This window comes from Periplaneta americana, chromosome 14 (assembly GCF_040183065.1).
Source record: "Periplaneta americana isolate PAMFEO1 chromosome 14, P.americana_PAMFEO1_priV1, whole genome shotgun sequence".
Taxonomy (NCBI): domain Eukaryota; kingdom Metazoa; phylum Arthropoda; class Insecta; order Blattodea; family Blattidae; genus Periplaneta; species Periplaneta americana.
In genome coordinates, this window is record NC_091130.1 from 66,238,313 (window position 1) to 66,253,480 (window position 15,168).

The window sequence follows — 15,168 nt, forward strand, 5'->3', positions numbered from 1 at the left end:
ATGCTCTGATGTGATCCTCAAAGATTTCTTTCTCACTCTCACAGAACTTCCTTTATTTTCCCCGAATCAAATGTTGCAATGTCCCTTATTTTCACTCTGAAAAGCTGGCAACCCTAGCCTATGAGGTAACTCTTTTCACTGCAGGCTCAGAATTGGTCAGATAACGCAATGACAAGAAAGAAATAATGGTGAAAGAAGTTTACATGTTTTATTTATCTTCACTTACATTTTCCACAACATTTATCAGCATTTTTTACAACTGGTTTATGATTTGGTGTCCATGGCCCAAGACTGTTATTAGCATAGAAATCCATAGGGTAGCACTTTTCTTCATCACCTTGCCACTCCACTTCTTTAAGCACGATTGCTCCTTCGTAAGGTGTCAAGAGGGGCTTATCAAATGCCTTGCCCCAGTCTATGGAAAGTCGTGGACAGGCAATTTGAATCCATGCATCTATATCTGAAAACAGGCGCAACTTGTCTGGGAATATTTCTGATAGCAAAACAATCACACTTTCCTTGGACAATTTTGCCAAACGTTCCTGAAAAAAGATAACAAGAGTGAAATTAATACTCTTTCAACAGTCAGGAATTGAAGGGACAGTTGATATGCAAATTTTTATTTCACGGTCAATTAATTCCCCTTAATTCCCTTCTGGATGTACTGCAGTTATGATATTCATTTTTCTGTGACTTGAAGAAATGTATTTGTCCTTCGAAGAGTCCAAAAATCACTCTAGTATTAATACAGGAAATAGGCCTATTTGCTTTTAAAACAAATTGTACTCTTTAGATTATTTTTGCATTTTGTCAAACAGGAGTTGTTACGTGGAATTATATGTTAAAATGCTAAGCCCTGTAAGCAATGCATCACATAACTTAAATGAGATACTATGTAGCAAAATACATTCCAGTGTTTACATTTTGATTCATTAAGTTAAGTAGAGTAAGCTATCAATAAAAAATTAATGCTTCAACCTAAATACAGCTAGAAACTACAATTACTGAAAGAAGATATTCTGGAATGTTTTTTAAATGATGTAAAAATATCGGGATTTTTTGCTTGATGATAAATTAATATTGAAGATATAATGTATTATTAAAGCTATGGTTTCACTATTGCGAACATCACCCGGCATACGTTGCCGATCATTATTGAGCGAACGTCAGCTGAGCCGTTTTGTTTACAGCGAACATCATCTTTCCTATCGAAAGTATTAGGGCCTATGCCATCAGAAAATTAGATAGCACTAACTACGTTTGGAGGTAATAATTCTGCGGAATCATTTAGCATTGGAGGTTGGAGACAAGTTTAAGGCTTATCTTACTAGTAAAAAAGAAAGATCTAAATGATATCAGTAAGATGCATTGTTCTATTCGTGCCACTTTAAACAGACACATACCGTATATTTAGATTACTTTCCAAGCAAGCTACTGTTATTGCAAGTTATCTTGAACTTCCTGGGAGCGATCAGAGGGGCAGAGGGAAGGAAGCTCGTAACGTGGATGGAGTCAACTGAGTTGTTTGCGCATGCTCCGCATCATAATCTCTTGTCAAGAAACATAGAACTATTTCCTTCGCACCGTACCAGTAGTGTTAACATGGAGCAGCAACCACAGGGTAGTAATTATGGTGAAATCACACCACCATGGAGAAAAAGTAACACTGTTATCCACAGCGGAGAAAAAGAAATTATCGCAAATATAATTAAGTGTTGCAAGGAGGAAAAATTAAACAAATGTTTGCTGGAACCTCTTAATAAGGAATATGAGAGAGAGGCTAAATACTCTGACAAAAGTATTAGTTCCGTGAAGAGAATTAAGAATAATATTGAATTACAACCGAATGAACCTCACACTACTCTGGAAAAGAATAGCTAAGTATGTAATGTTTAGAAATTACTGCTATAATAGTTATGTACAATAGTGTGTGTACTGTGAGCGACATAATGAATTACTGTTGTAAGTTATTATTTTGTTATAGTTCTACAAAATATATTATTTCATTCCAGAATTAGGACTTGTGTAAAGTTGAAGTGGACGACTTCGATCAACATATTATTCGAGATACAATCTAAGAATTCTATCTTGTTCAGAAAGTAGTACCTACGATTAAGAAGATAATTCCGAATGCATGATGCCATTGATGAAATAACAATTAATTTTGGACCAAGTGATGAAGATGATGACGATGATGGCAGCAATGATAGCGATATGGATTGTGTATAATTGTAAATTAATGTAAATTCTAATAATAAGCCTGTAAAATATTGTTATAAGAATATGTAGGCTACATATCAGCTGTAGGTGTAAGTTATGTAGGCCTATATAATGTAGAGAAATAGCTGTAGTAACTCCGTCATTGCTGGTCCCCAGCCTGGATGAGAGAGGAGTGTACACACGATTATATTTAAATACTTACTCATTACAGGTTAATTAAAACCTACTACGAAACCATGTTTTCCTCTCAAAACAGGTGTGTCGTTTTTTTTGTATTTTAGCAGGTTACTTTATGACGCTTTATCAACATCTCTGGTTATTTAGGTCTGAATGAGATGAAGGTCCAACACCGAAAGTTACCCAGCATTTGCTCATATTGGGTTGAACAAAAACCCCGGAAAAAACCTCAAACAGGTAACTTGCCCTGACTGGGAATCGAACCCAGGTCACCTGGTTTCGCGGCCAGATGCGCTAACCGTTACTCCACAGGTGTGGACAACAGGTGTGTCATGAGATGATGATGATGTCTGTATTGAACAAAGTTTTTTTACATTAGAGAGCCGTAAAGTGAAAGAGCCAACATTTTCTGAAAAGAGTCACGTTACCCAAGGGAGGGGCATCTTTGCCGTGCCGTTATGTTGATGAGTACATGCCGTACCGAGCAGTTCGAAAGACAGACTTTGGGGATGTAAGGTTCAAGATACTTGCAATAACAGTATCTGTGTCAAAATTAATTACATCGTTCATTCTAAATTATAGTGGTTACAATATTCAAGCTTTTGTCCAAGCTATTCAACTTAAAACTAATCCTAGAACACACTTCATTAGGATTTTAAAATGATCTCAAGTAACTGGTAATATTAATCGTCGTTATTAAAGGTTGGAATTTCGGGGAAGATATTTCTTTGACACACTATATAGACGTCCCTGTTCTAACAACACTGAATTCAATTTTTTTTTATAAACACTATCTTTAAAAACAGATAATTTAATTATTCTTCCCCTAACATATTGGAATATAGATATATGGAATTAACCTGTGTTGAAATACAGTACTTTATGAATCTTGCCACAATTTCACCAACTTCCTTCCATAACATTTCCTTTTTATAGATATCTCTGTATTTTTTTAACTTATATCATACAGGACAGGAAGATTGGAAAGAAGATTAATTAAAGTTTCATCGTTTATTTGTGAGAAATTGCTAAATACACTATGTTTCTGAAACTGACAAGAGAGAAAAAGGGATTGGTCGGGTCACTGGCTGAGAAGAAACTGCCAACTGAAGAATGCACTGGAAGGAACAGTGAACGGGAGAAGAGTTCGGGGCAGAAGAATATCTGAGATGATAGACGACATTAAGATATATGAATCATATGCAGAGACTAAGAGGAAGGCAGAAAATAGGAAAGATTGGAGGATGCTGGATTTGCAGTGAAAGACCTGCCCATGAGCAGAATACTTATGTATGTATGTACACTATGTTCTGCAGCCATCTTTGTGATACCGTCATTCATTTGTTTTCTAAATGAATGACGATCATCGCAGTCAATTTGAAGCCAAGTTAATCCAGAGCAATGAACGCCAGTGCAGATCGCTGCAGCCCACACAGAACGTTGTAAAGCAACCAGCTCTATTTATCTACATGTAGAGCTAATCGAGCGGCATTGTTCACTTGGTGATGATCACCATAGCGGAACCATAGCTTTAGAACACTGTCTGCAAATTGCAATTCCTAAGCCATGGAGGAAAATGTAACCTGTAGCATAAAAAACCGGAATGTTTGTTAATCTGCTTCTGTGGGACGTGTATTAACAACAAATTCGAATCTATTTGTCTTTTTCAGAATTAAATTATCTCACACACACAAACCTTCACCCAAGGAAAACTGTAACCTCTGAAAAATACACTTTCAGTTTTTCCTTCATTCTTGCTACAAAAAAGACGATTAATAATGGCATATTACACAACAAGTTTTAAGTTAAAAATGACATATTTAAATTTTGCAACATTTATTTTTTTTATAAAATCCAAACTTCTAGCAACAAACTTGAAATAATATCTAAAACATAACTTTCGTCTTGATTTCGACTGACTTCATAACACATACACAAAACATCACACCACCCTACAACACAAATATCGGTATGCAGCATTTTGATCAATGGTAGCCTACAAAGATTAATAAATATACCAATGAAACAAAATGATTACAAAGATGTATTGAATACTATAGAATACATATCCCAAGAAAAGGATATGATTCTGAAATCATTAACACAATAGTAAAAAAAACAAATTTAAACATAACAAACAAACAAACAGTGATACACAAACAAAGAAAGAAAATAAATTCATTACACTAATACAGGCCTGCACAAAAGGCGCTCATTGAGCGCAGCCGAAGGAGCAGGACAGCCATCTAACAGCTCGCCAGAAAGATACGTCGGAATGATGTAGGCCTGCTATAGATAGAGGATAGTCCACGCAGTTATCTGGTGTAGTGTGTATTATTAGTAGTTATTTCACTTTGCCTATCTACGGCTACATAATGGAGGAATCTAAAAGACGGAAAAGTGATCATCAGGCAAATTCTTTCGATATTGCATGGGAAAATACTTATTTTTCACAGCAGCTGGAGTCAATACTTATCTGTTACAAGAGTTTGAAAGAAAGAAGAAAACATAATCTAATGCGTCATTACTAGTCCACACATAGAGATACAATGGTTTTGTTGGTGAAGATCGCAGTAAAAAGGTTCAGGTGTTGAAAGTTGCATTATTACATGAAATAGGGTATGTTAGAATTTATTAATCTTCAACAATTTAAATATCTCTCTTCAGGGAAAAGGCCAGCTCATTGTTGATATGTTGAATAAATTATGGGATTTCAGTCGTAAACACTTTTTGTAAGTCAGTTTCAGGAAGGAAATATGGCTCACTTTCCAACAATAGAAACTACTCGTGATGTAGCCATGTTAAACAATTATGTGCAAATTGAAAATGAATTTAATTCTAGGTTTCAAGATCTTGTCTTAATTGGAAAGAAGTTTAAAGTTATTATAATAAATTCCTTCAACACCAATTGAAACAGTGTCATATGATTCACAGCTTGAACTTACTGATCTTCAATGTGGCCTAAGGGCTAAAGACCGTTTGAATAATACTACTAGTCTGGTTGGGTTTTGCAAGACCAAACCTCAGCAATAATATCCACGACTATACAAGCTGGCTGTGAAAATGATTGCTATGTCTGGGTCAACATTTATATTTGTGAGCAACTGTTTTCTATTACCAACTTTAATAAAGACAGACATCAAACATCTGTAACTGATGTTTCATTACGATCAGTACTGTTCCTTTCAGCTGCCAACAGCATAGAACCCCGTTTTGATGTACTGATAAATAAAAATATAACAAAATGATATTGTGTATTTAAATAGCTATAGAGTTTCTATTATTTCTGTAAAATAAATATTTCTTTATTAATTAATAATAGTCCAAGATAGTTTTGTAAACAATGAATGGGAACGCTCGTACTACTGCTTTGTGTGTACATTTTGTACGAGATCACACCTTCTTCCAGTCCACCCTTATACAGAGTGCAGCCAATATCTGCATTCCGCTCTCGAGCTGTGAGCCAACTCGGAGAGTGCAAACCTTGTGCAGACCTGCACTAATTACATCACAATAACAAAACACACAAAATTGAGTCGTCATTCAGAAAAAAACTTAAATATAATGTAACTTAACACATTATAGAAATATATCAACAATAGAACGAAACAAACAAATACAACCTAACAAACTCAAATGTAATGACCTTCTGCAGTGAAACACGGCCTACAACTCTTAAACAAATTATGTGACACATCCTGCGGTTCAGCTTAAGTAATTTATGTCACTTCCTGTCATATTGCATCCTTCAGTTGTTCTAAAGTATGGGGATTATTTTTATACACTTTATACTTTAAGTTTTCCCAAGGCTAAAAATCACAGTAACTGAGATTAGGGGATCTAGGGAGGCACAAATCTCTGCTTATTATCCGGTCTTCGAAAACTTCCTTTATGGTGTCCATTGAACGTTCGGCATTATGTGGGAAGCACTGTTCTGTTGAAAATAACCGAATTGTTTTTCTTTGTCTGTAAGCTGGTTGAAAAATGGAGAGTGTATTGTATTCACATACACATCTGTATTCACAGTTGTGTTCCAAAAATTGGCCTGAATTTGAATTTGAATTTCAAAATTTGAATTTGAATTTGATTATTCGTCTCACAATAACCGCACACCAAACCCCTACTTTATCACTGTGCAACGGGACTTGCTGTATAATATGCGGATTTTCATCACTCCAAGAGAAACACACTAATTTCTAACCTCAAAATTACTACTACTACTAAAAAATTAGGTCCATATAAGTTAATGGTCCATTCAGACATTTGACTGGTCCTCAGGTTGAGAAACGCTGATCTAGAAGTCACTGGTCTTTTGTATTCTTGAAAACAGCATAGCAATTTTGAGGTTAGAAATTAGTGTATTTGTCTTGTTCTTCTTATAATACTTCCTATACCTGAAAATGTTCCATTACTTTGGAGCTGCCTTGACGTCCCAATGTTCCAAGAATTAGACCAAATTTTGAAGCATTACTTGCTCTGCATATTGCTTCTTTTCTTATCTTGCGCATCTCGACATGATCGTAAAATTCTTCTGTAAACTTCTTGTCATAGGGATCATATCTGTAAGCAGACAAAAGAATATAATATACCTACATAATCTGCTTATAGTTTTAATTTTCAGAGTTATCTTTCCTTCTGTTTGTCAGTCACTTCTACTATTACTTCTGCCGTCACAAACTGGCAACTCACGCCACACAGCATAGTAAAATCTAATAACACAATAATATAAGAACATTCATGGCCACATAGTTTTACCATTTAGTATGGCATAGTGGCTCATATTATTACAGTATATTTCAAAGTGAAGTTAGAACTTAAGTTAGTGCTTAGCAACATGTTCTTTGTTAAAACCGATTTAATTTTTTTGGGTAATTTCCAAAGAAAGGTCGCTCTATCTTCTCTCCCTCACCTAACCTAACCTAACCTAAAAACAATCTTATCCAACCTAACCTAACACAACCAGAAGGAACAAGACTATACTTGCTTTTTTCTAAAGATGGGACATGACATTAGCGCTGCAATCGGAAAAACAACTGAATGTCACATAGCATGGGAGGCCTGTTGCTACGGCAACAATGGCTGAGTTGCCAAAGTTCCTATGTGTTGAGTGCTCAATAGCTCTCTTGGCGCCATTTCTTGTATATACAATGTTAGCATTAATAAGTTTTGTATTTCATTCTCTGTCGATTTTTGTATTGTTGTTTACCTTCGTGTCAATTATTAATGAATGTTTTAATGTCAGCCACCTAACTGCTAACTCACAACTGATCGCATGGTAGTCCATATGGCAACATAGCACTGTAGTTCCGAGCTTGGTCACTTAACTGTTATGTCCCATCTTTCAATCAAACAGGTATAGGATAGAAACGAGATAAAGTATAGAATAGGTGATAGTTATATAATGTATGAGTGGCAGTCAAATGAAAACAAGTCACCATGCGCATATCTCAAGATGCGCAACCGCGACTTGTGAAAGCACAGTTACAACCTCTGCTTACACACTGGAAGTGAAGTTAAGATACGTGTGTTTGTCCAACATCACTAGTGGCAGGTAAAGAAGAACAGTGAGGTGTAGTGCGATTTTTGACTGCTGAAGGAGTAGGAGGACAAGAAATCCATCATCACATGTCTACTGTTTACGGCGAACACAGTATGTCATGTTCGCGTGTATGGACTGGCACAAGAGATTCCAAGAGGGATGCGTGTCACTGCAAGGCGACGCTTGCCCAGGACAGGCTCATCATGCCATCACTCTTGCTGTTGTTGCTGAGGTTGATGGTCTTATACAGGGAAATTGACAGATCACTGTTGAAGATCTTCGTCGTTTGTGGGAATAAGTCATGGTTCCATACACGTCACTGCACTTGCATTACCGAAAAACCTGCCCGCAATGGGTTCCACATCAGTTGGCAGAGGAACAAAAAATAAACAGAGTGACTGCTTCACTGGGTCACTTGCAATGATACCACAAGGAAGAGTATGTATTTCTGTCCTGTATTGTTACTGGGAACGAATTGTGGTGTCATCATTTTGAACCGGAGAGCAAACGGCAGAGTCAACAATGGAAACACATGGATTCTCCCCCACCGAAAAAGTCCAAAGCAATCCACACAAGTTCCGGTAAAGACATGTTGACATTCTTCTTCGATTCTAGGGTTCCTCTGCTTGTTGAATTTCTCGAGCATGGGTCCACAATCAATGCACAGTGTTACGGAGAAACTTTTCAGAAACTGAGATGCGCCATTAAGTCAAAATGCCCTGGAATGCTATCGAACAGCGTTATCCTTCTTTATGATAATGCCCACCCACATACTGCCAACTTCGTGAGGAATACGATTCAGAGATTTAGTTGAAAAATGCTTCAATACACCCTACAGCCCAGATCTCTCTCCATGCGATTTCCACATTTTTGGAGAGTTAAAGAAAGACAATCTTAGACTTCGTTTTGCATAGGACGAAGACGTGTGACTGGGTAAAGAACTGGTTCAGTAGACAGCCCACAAGCTTTTTCAAGAACGGGATTGATCATCTTGTCTCGCAGTAGGATAAACGTATAAACAGTTTTGAAGATTTCTTTTGAGGTAATAAATGTTCTATTATACTTTTTGGCATCTGACATGTTTTCATTTGACTACCCCTCATATATGACTACAAGTATTCTCATATTTTCATTTCAGAATCCCAGATCACACACATTGCATTTGGCAAGTATCCACAAATGATTCAGTGAAATGAAGACTGTAATTCAACCTAGCTAAACCAAAAGTAAGGCAAAATTTATGCAATACCACTACCGCAGTAGAAATATTGCACAATGTCTTTCCTGTCCAATCCTGTCCTTGCACTTCACAGATTTTATATGTTTAACAAATGGGGTGTTTCAGCAAAAACCGCAGTTATACATAACTTTTTGGATCTGATCTTATAGGAAATATTCAGCTTTTACAAACACGTAAAAATAGCTTATTTTTAAGGCAAGGTTTATTTTTCTCCAAACCACTGTTCTTTAAAACTAATGACGGATACTTGTCTGTTCGTCATTCACCCATATGAAATCAGTTGTATAGACCAATTTACCGACAGAGTCGTTGCCTGGGGTGCACCATATGAGACTGGTCTACACTACACCTGCAAAGAGATAAGATGATTTGTTGGGATGCCATAGGGGAACTGGGGCTCCCGGAGAAAATTCCTGCACCACAACACAAGTTATAAATTGAGGGTATGCCAGGGATCGAACCTGGGTCTACAGGATTATAAGTCGAGAGCTCTAGCCACTAGACTACCTTGATGCCTTTGACACAAAAAAAAAAACGCGCTTTTGCTTTTCAACAGCTGTACCTGTGAACAATCTGAGGAAGTTACATTGAATACAAAATATGGGTAAGCATCATAAAAGCACACAAGAAATATCATGAAATCACTGTTACCTGTAACATACCTCAAGACTGTCACAAATCTCCAGGCTAGACCTACCTGTTACAGGCCTCGCCTCGTCACTTGGATAACCTCTCATCTAACCCTCCCTAACTTATCACAAGGGAAAGGGATTTTGGAACTAGATAGATGGGCAGAGGAAAACCAACTGAGCATCAACATGCAAAAGACCTGCGTGATGACATTCAGGAAGGGAGGGAGAACTTCAACAAAGGACATAATGATGTTACACAGCAAGCCCTTAACAACGGTCAACAGTTTCAAATATTTAGGCGTAATCCTACAAATGACAGGGAACTCGTTCAGGTGCCACATCGGGAGAGGACGGCAGAGGCCATGAAAGCTATATTTAGGATAAAGAACATTGCTTCACTATCTCTAAAGACAGCCACTAGTCTTTTCGACACGGCAATATCCCCAATAGTCACGTATGGACTGGATTTAATATGGGAAAAGCTGACAATCAGTGACCTTGAACGCATTGAGAAAGTGAAAGCACAGTTCCTAAAGTGTGCCCTCAGAGTGGGAAAGTATGCACCATCAAGATTAGCATACGAACTGGCCAAGGAAACTTTTTACATAGAAGATCTACGACTCCATCTGCCATCTACTGGAGCCAGCACCAAATTACTGGATCGAAGAAGAGCGAAGAGAGCGGAGATAGATATCGACTTCTACGGAACGACTGCAATGATTGACCGCAACTGGACCAGAGAGAATCAGGAGCAGAGACATACCATTACAAGACTAGCCATACACGGCTTTCACCACAAAATATGCAGAAATAAGACATTCCATACCCCGAACACCGAATGCGTGTGTGAGTTGTGTGGGCAGAGATGCAAACAATATCACATCACAGAGTGCCGTGCAAGAACAAAATCGATCTCTGAATACAGCGAAGAATAACTAATACCCATTCGGGTGATCCTTTCATCATATTAAAGTTAAGAAAGACGTTGAGTGTAGATGAATAGATGTGATGTCCGTGAGGAGAGTCCTAAGCCTAGTTCACAAGAGTATGATATGTAATAATAAACAACAATCACAAGGACTGGGCAATGGATCTTGTGAACTGTGCGCTAATTTGTAAGTGATGATTAAGAAGATTAAAGACCTTTAATGGTACCAAAAGGAAAATAGTGAATGACAAAAATGACATCTAAAAGAAGTGGGGCATGGCTTCTAATATTTATAAACTACAGCGAGGAACAATATTAACTTTTAGCACCTAAAATCCCGTTCCTTATTTATCACAAACTTCAGCATACCATTATCACAGGTAACATAATGTGGCACCTATCTGTATTCAAGTTTGGAGGAGATTACTTATAAAAAAATTTAAGAATTCACTGTAAGCGACTTATCTAGACTTTTGTTGATTTTATTAATTTCCCACCAAATTAAATAAAGACACTTTTAAAACAGCTGACACCCAGGGTAAAAAAAAGCCGGAAACAGTTTACTACAGAAGTGCCAACACATTTCTCAAATGCTTGTTGACATGACTTTATAATCAAATGAAATATGGCGCAACTTTCAAAACATTCATTATGAAAAAAAAAACCCGTTTTCTGTCAAATGTGGTGAAAAAAATCAACAAACCCCAAGGTCCCTTACAGTGAATCCCATTTCTTCTAACCTACCTCTCAGAACACTCACTTGGACAGTTATAATTCAATTTTTTTTGGTCGAGAAAAACAACATTGTCCTTTAAAAAAAATAGACTATTGTTACTCGTTCACAAAAATCTAAAATAAAATATAATAAAAAAATAGGAAAAATAAAGATAAGGAACTGCGGTTTTTGCTAAAAGATTCCATTTTCAAAGCTCTATTATAAGGTCGGGAAACACTTGCAATGTTTGAAGAAGTTTTAAAAACAGGTCAGGACAGGACAGTAATGTAACAATAGAATTCTACACCTATAATAGAAATTCCTGCATTTAGGTGTCATGTAAACATACCTATATGCCTTCAATTTTGGATTTGCTATCATAGCTGCCTCAAGATGGAAACGGCCATCTCCCAAATATATGAGGACATCGACATCGTGAATTATTGGTGCTGTGCATCCTAAAATTTCACCAGGTGAAAGAGGTCGACTTTGAGGTACTGTGATTTGATAGCCATTTTTCTTTAGTTCTGCTGCAACTCCTTGCAGGGTAGCAACAAACTGAATTGTGCTTACTAAGCCAAGTCTTACGTCAGTCGAAAAATTAAGCTTGATAGTATTAAGGAAATGAAGAGCATCAATCTTAATATCAACAAATATATACAACATCTTAATGCCTGCAGTCTGATCAATAGGAATCAGACAACTATGTCCATAATGAATTAGGAGATCAACACCCAAGGCTTTTGCTGTATAATCGTCAATACAGCATGCGCCGTACGTTACATCACCCATTATGACAGTATCAGCTTCTGTGAACGATTCAATTATGTCCGCAATTGTCGTTGCAAATATGAGTAAACCTTCTGGCATTTGAAGTGCAACTCTCTTTGCTCCTGTTTGACGTATGCGCCAAATAGTCTTGTAAATTTCAAAATTATAATTCCCTGGAAGAACTTTTATGGCATTTTTAAGGTTAATGTCTTCCAAGAGTTCATCTGGTATTCTATTAATAGATTTTACTGGAGGCCTGAAAACCTTTCTTTCGCTTTTCGCTTTCACCACTGCAACTACACTTTCCTCAGACATTTTATAGAACCGAATTACAAAAATAACCTATAATTCTACATTTGAAATCCACAACGAAAATCCGAAACGTGTACTCATGGCTTCAACTTCAACAAATTGCCACTTTACTACAACAACGTGTTCTGAAAAACTTCCGGAATGGCATTTCATTAAAACAGTCACATATATTCCAACAGTATTTCTTCTCCAAGCCTCACCACGAATATCATTCAATAACACATGCCCAAAACACCAATAACCAACGATAAAATACGACAATTCTTGTCTACCGATGAATCTTCAATAGAGATGGAAGAAAAAATCACTAGCAGCGATTTTTCACCGGTGATTAAAAAAATCACTTTCACTCCAGTGAGTGAACTGTTCGTTAAGCAGTGAAACAGTGATCAAGCGGTGATTTACTAATTGCACCAGAAGCAACTGTAACGAATCACTATTTCCTCAGTGATTTCAACATTCAGCTCAATATCTTACATTGCAGTCCTCTGCCACCTGTTGAGTAATTTTTGAACTGCTTGACATTACATGGATTTTTGTTCTTTGTAAGCTTGTATGATTTGTGATGAAAGAAAATACTGTACTGCAATAATAATTTCAGTGCTGAGTTGAACAACTTAGTGATGTGGCATAACTTTCTTTAGTAGATTTTTAAGAACTAGGTTACTTTCAACATAAAAATAGTTGTCGAGTTGGTATAGCGCTAGCCTTCTATGCCCAAGGTTGCGGGTTCGATCCCGGGCCAGGTCGATGGCATATAAGTGTGCTTAAATGCGACAGGCTCATGTCAGTAGATTTACTGGCATGTAAAAGAACTCCTGCGGGACAAAATTCCAGCCCATCCGGCGACGCTGATATAACCTCTGCAGTTGCGAGCGTCGTTAAATGAAACATAACATAAAAATAGTTCTATAGTTAGGTATATATTCTAATGCACTGTTATTGCCCTTCTGCCCCCTACTTGTTTCAAATATAACACTCTAGAGGTCCATGACGCAATTCTAGAGAAATGACCATTTCTCTGTTAATTCGTCCTGCACCTCTCTCATGTTTTCTTGGTAATTAGCGGGGCTTTAAAAATGTTATGGTGGCTCACCAGTGAGGCAAAAATTTCATTAGTCAGCTTGGTGAAATTACAGAAGCACAATTAAAAAATTTGATTTTTTTTCATTCAAGAAAAAATTAATCAGCCCTAGTAACAAGAAAATGGTCACCGGCATAGCTCAGGCAGTAGCGCGTTTGCTTGCTGGTCCGGAGTTGCGCTCGAGTGTGAGTTCGATTCCCGCTTGGGCTGATTCCCAGATTTTTCAACCGTAAGGCGAATGTCAGGTAACCTATGGCAAATCCTCGAACTCATCTCGCCAAATGCCATCTCATCACCAATTCCATCGACACTAAATAACCAAGTAGTTGATACGGCGTCGTTAAATAACCAAAAGAAGGGGGGCCACAACACAACAGTGTATTAGAATATACTGACAAGCATACAACGATTTATATTTTGAAAGTATTTGTACCTGCAAACTGAAGTCACTTGTTTATCATTATATATAGACCTATATCACGGAAGCCAGTTAAGCTAAAGAACATTTTACCTTCGTAGATTTCTGGAGAATTACCACTAATATTTACCGTATATTGTAGTAGTTTAACCACACTATAACTGTGGAATGTGTGAATAAAAAGAAGGGAGAGGCTAGAATTATGCAGGCCTACGAATAACACTTTGTTCAACCACACTTATCAGTTTATCATCTTTATTATACATGCAGCCAAATGAAAATTACATAATGCCGGTATTTAAGTTAATTTTTTATTATTAAATTATTTTACGATGCTGTGTCAACATCTCAGATTATTTAGCGTCTGAATGAGATGAAGGTGATAATGACGGTGAAATGAGTCCGGGGTCCAGCACCGAAAGTTACCCAGCATTTGGTCGTATTGGATTGAGGGAAAACCCCGGAAAAAACCTCAACCAGGTAACTTGCCCCAACCGGGATTCGAACCCGGGCCACCTGGTTTCGCAGCCAGACGCGTTGACCGTTACTCCACAGGTGTGGACTTTTAAGTTAAATAACCTTATTTTTAAAATCCGCAAATAATCTCAACTATGTGTCCGATTTCATCATAATATATTTCTTCTGCATTAGTTCTGTTTTTCCTCTGCACTATCAATGCACCCATAATATCGTATTCCTTTCATTATTTTAACAGTAATGCATTTACGATCATATTCACATTCACCAATAATTCAAAACAGTTGATTGCTCGCACTTAGTAGTGAGAAATCACTTCCAATCGCCCCCACTCACTAGATCACTGCTCTACTAGTGATCAGCTGATCCGGTCTCTCGTCGTCATCACTGGCAACTGGAAATCACCTCTAATCATTGGATCACTGGTTAAAATCACCGTGATCGAAAATGAGTTGTCACTGCTTCACCGGTGAATGAAAAATCACGTTTTACCCCATCTCTAATCTTCAACGCACATACTAGAAACGATAACTCGAATAAGAAAAACAAATGAAGACCATAGCGAGTAGCGACTGTGGCCAATATGAAACTGCAATACAATAGTGTAGTGATGGGCGAAGTTGTTCTTTTCCCGGAACAGTTCCGACGGTTCCGG

At 37.3% G+C, this 15,168-nt stretch overlaps 1 protein-coding gene across 1 annotated transcript; it reads right to left on the reverse strand.

Moving 5' to 3' along the window:
- Positions 1-183: 183 nt before the first annotated feature.
- Positions 184-13,029, reverse strand: Dph1 (diphthamide biosynthesis 1). Its single transcript, XM_069845454.1, has 3 exons — positions 11,801-13,029; positions 6,792-6,957; positions 184-542 (listed from the first exon to the last, which is right to left on the reverse strand). The coding sequence occupies exons 1-3, from the start codon at positions 12,535-12,537 to the stop codon at positions 219-221; spliced, it is 1,227 nt and encodes a 408-aa protein (XP_069701555.1). The 5' UTR covers positions 12,538-13,029; the 3' UTR covers positions 184-218.
- Positions 13,030-15,168: the final 2,139 nt, after the last annotated feature.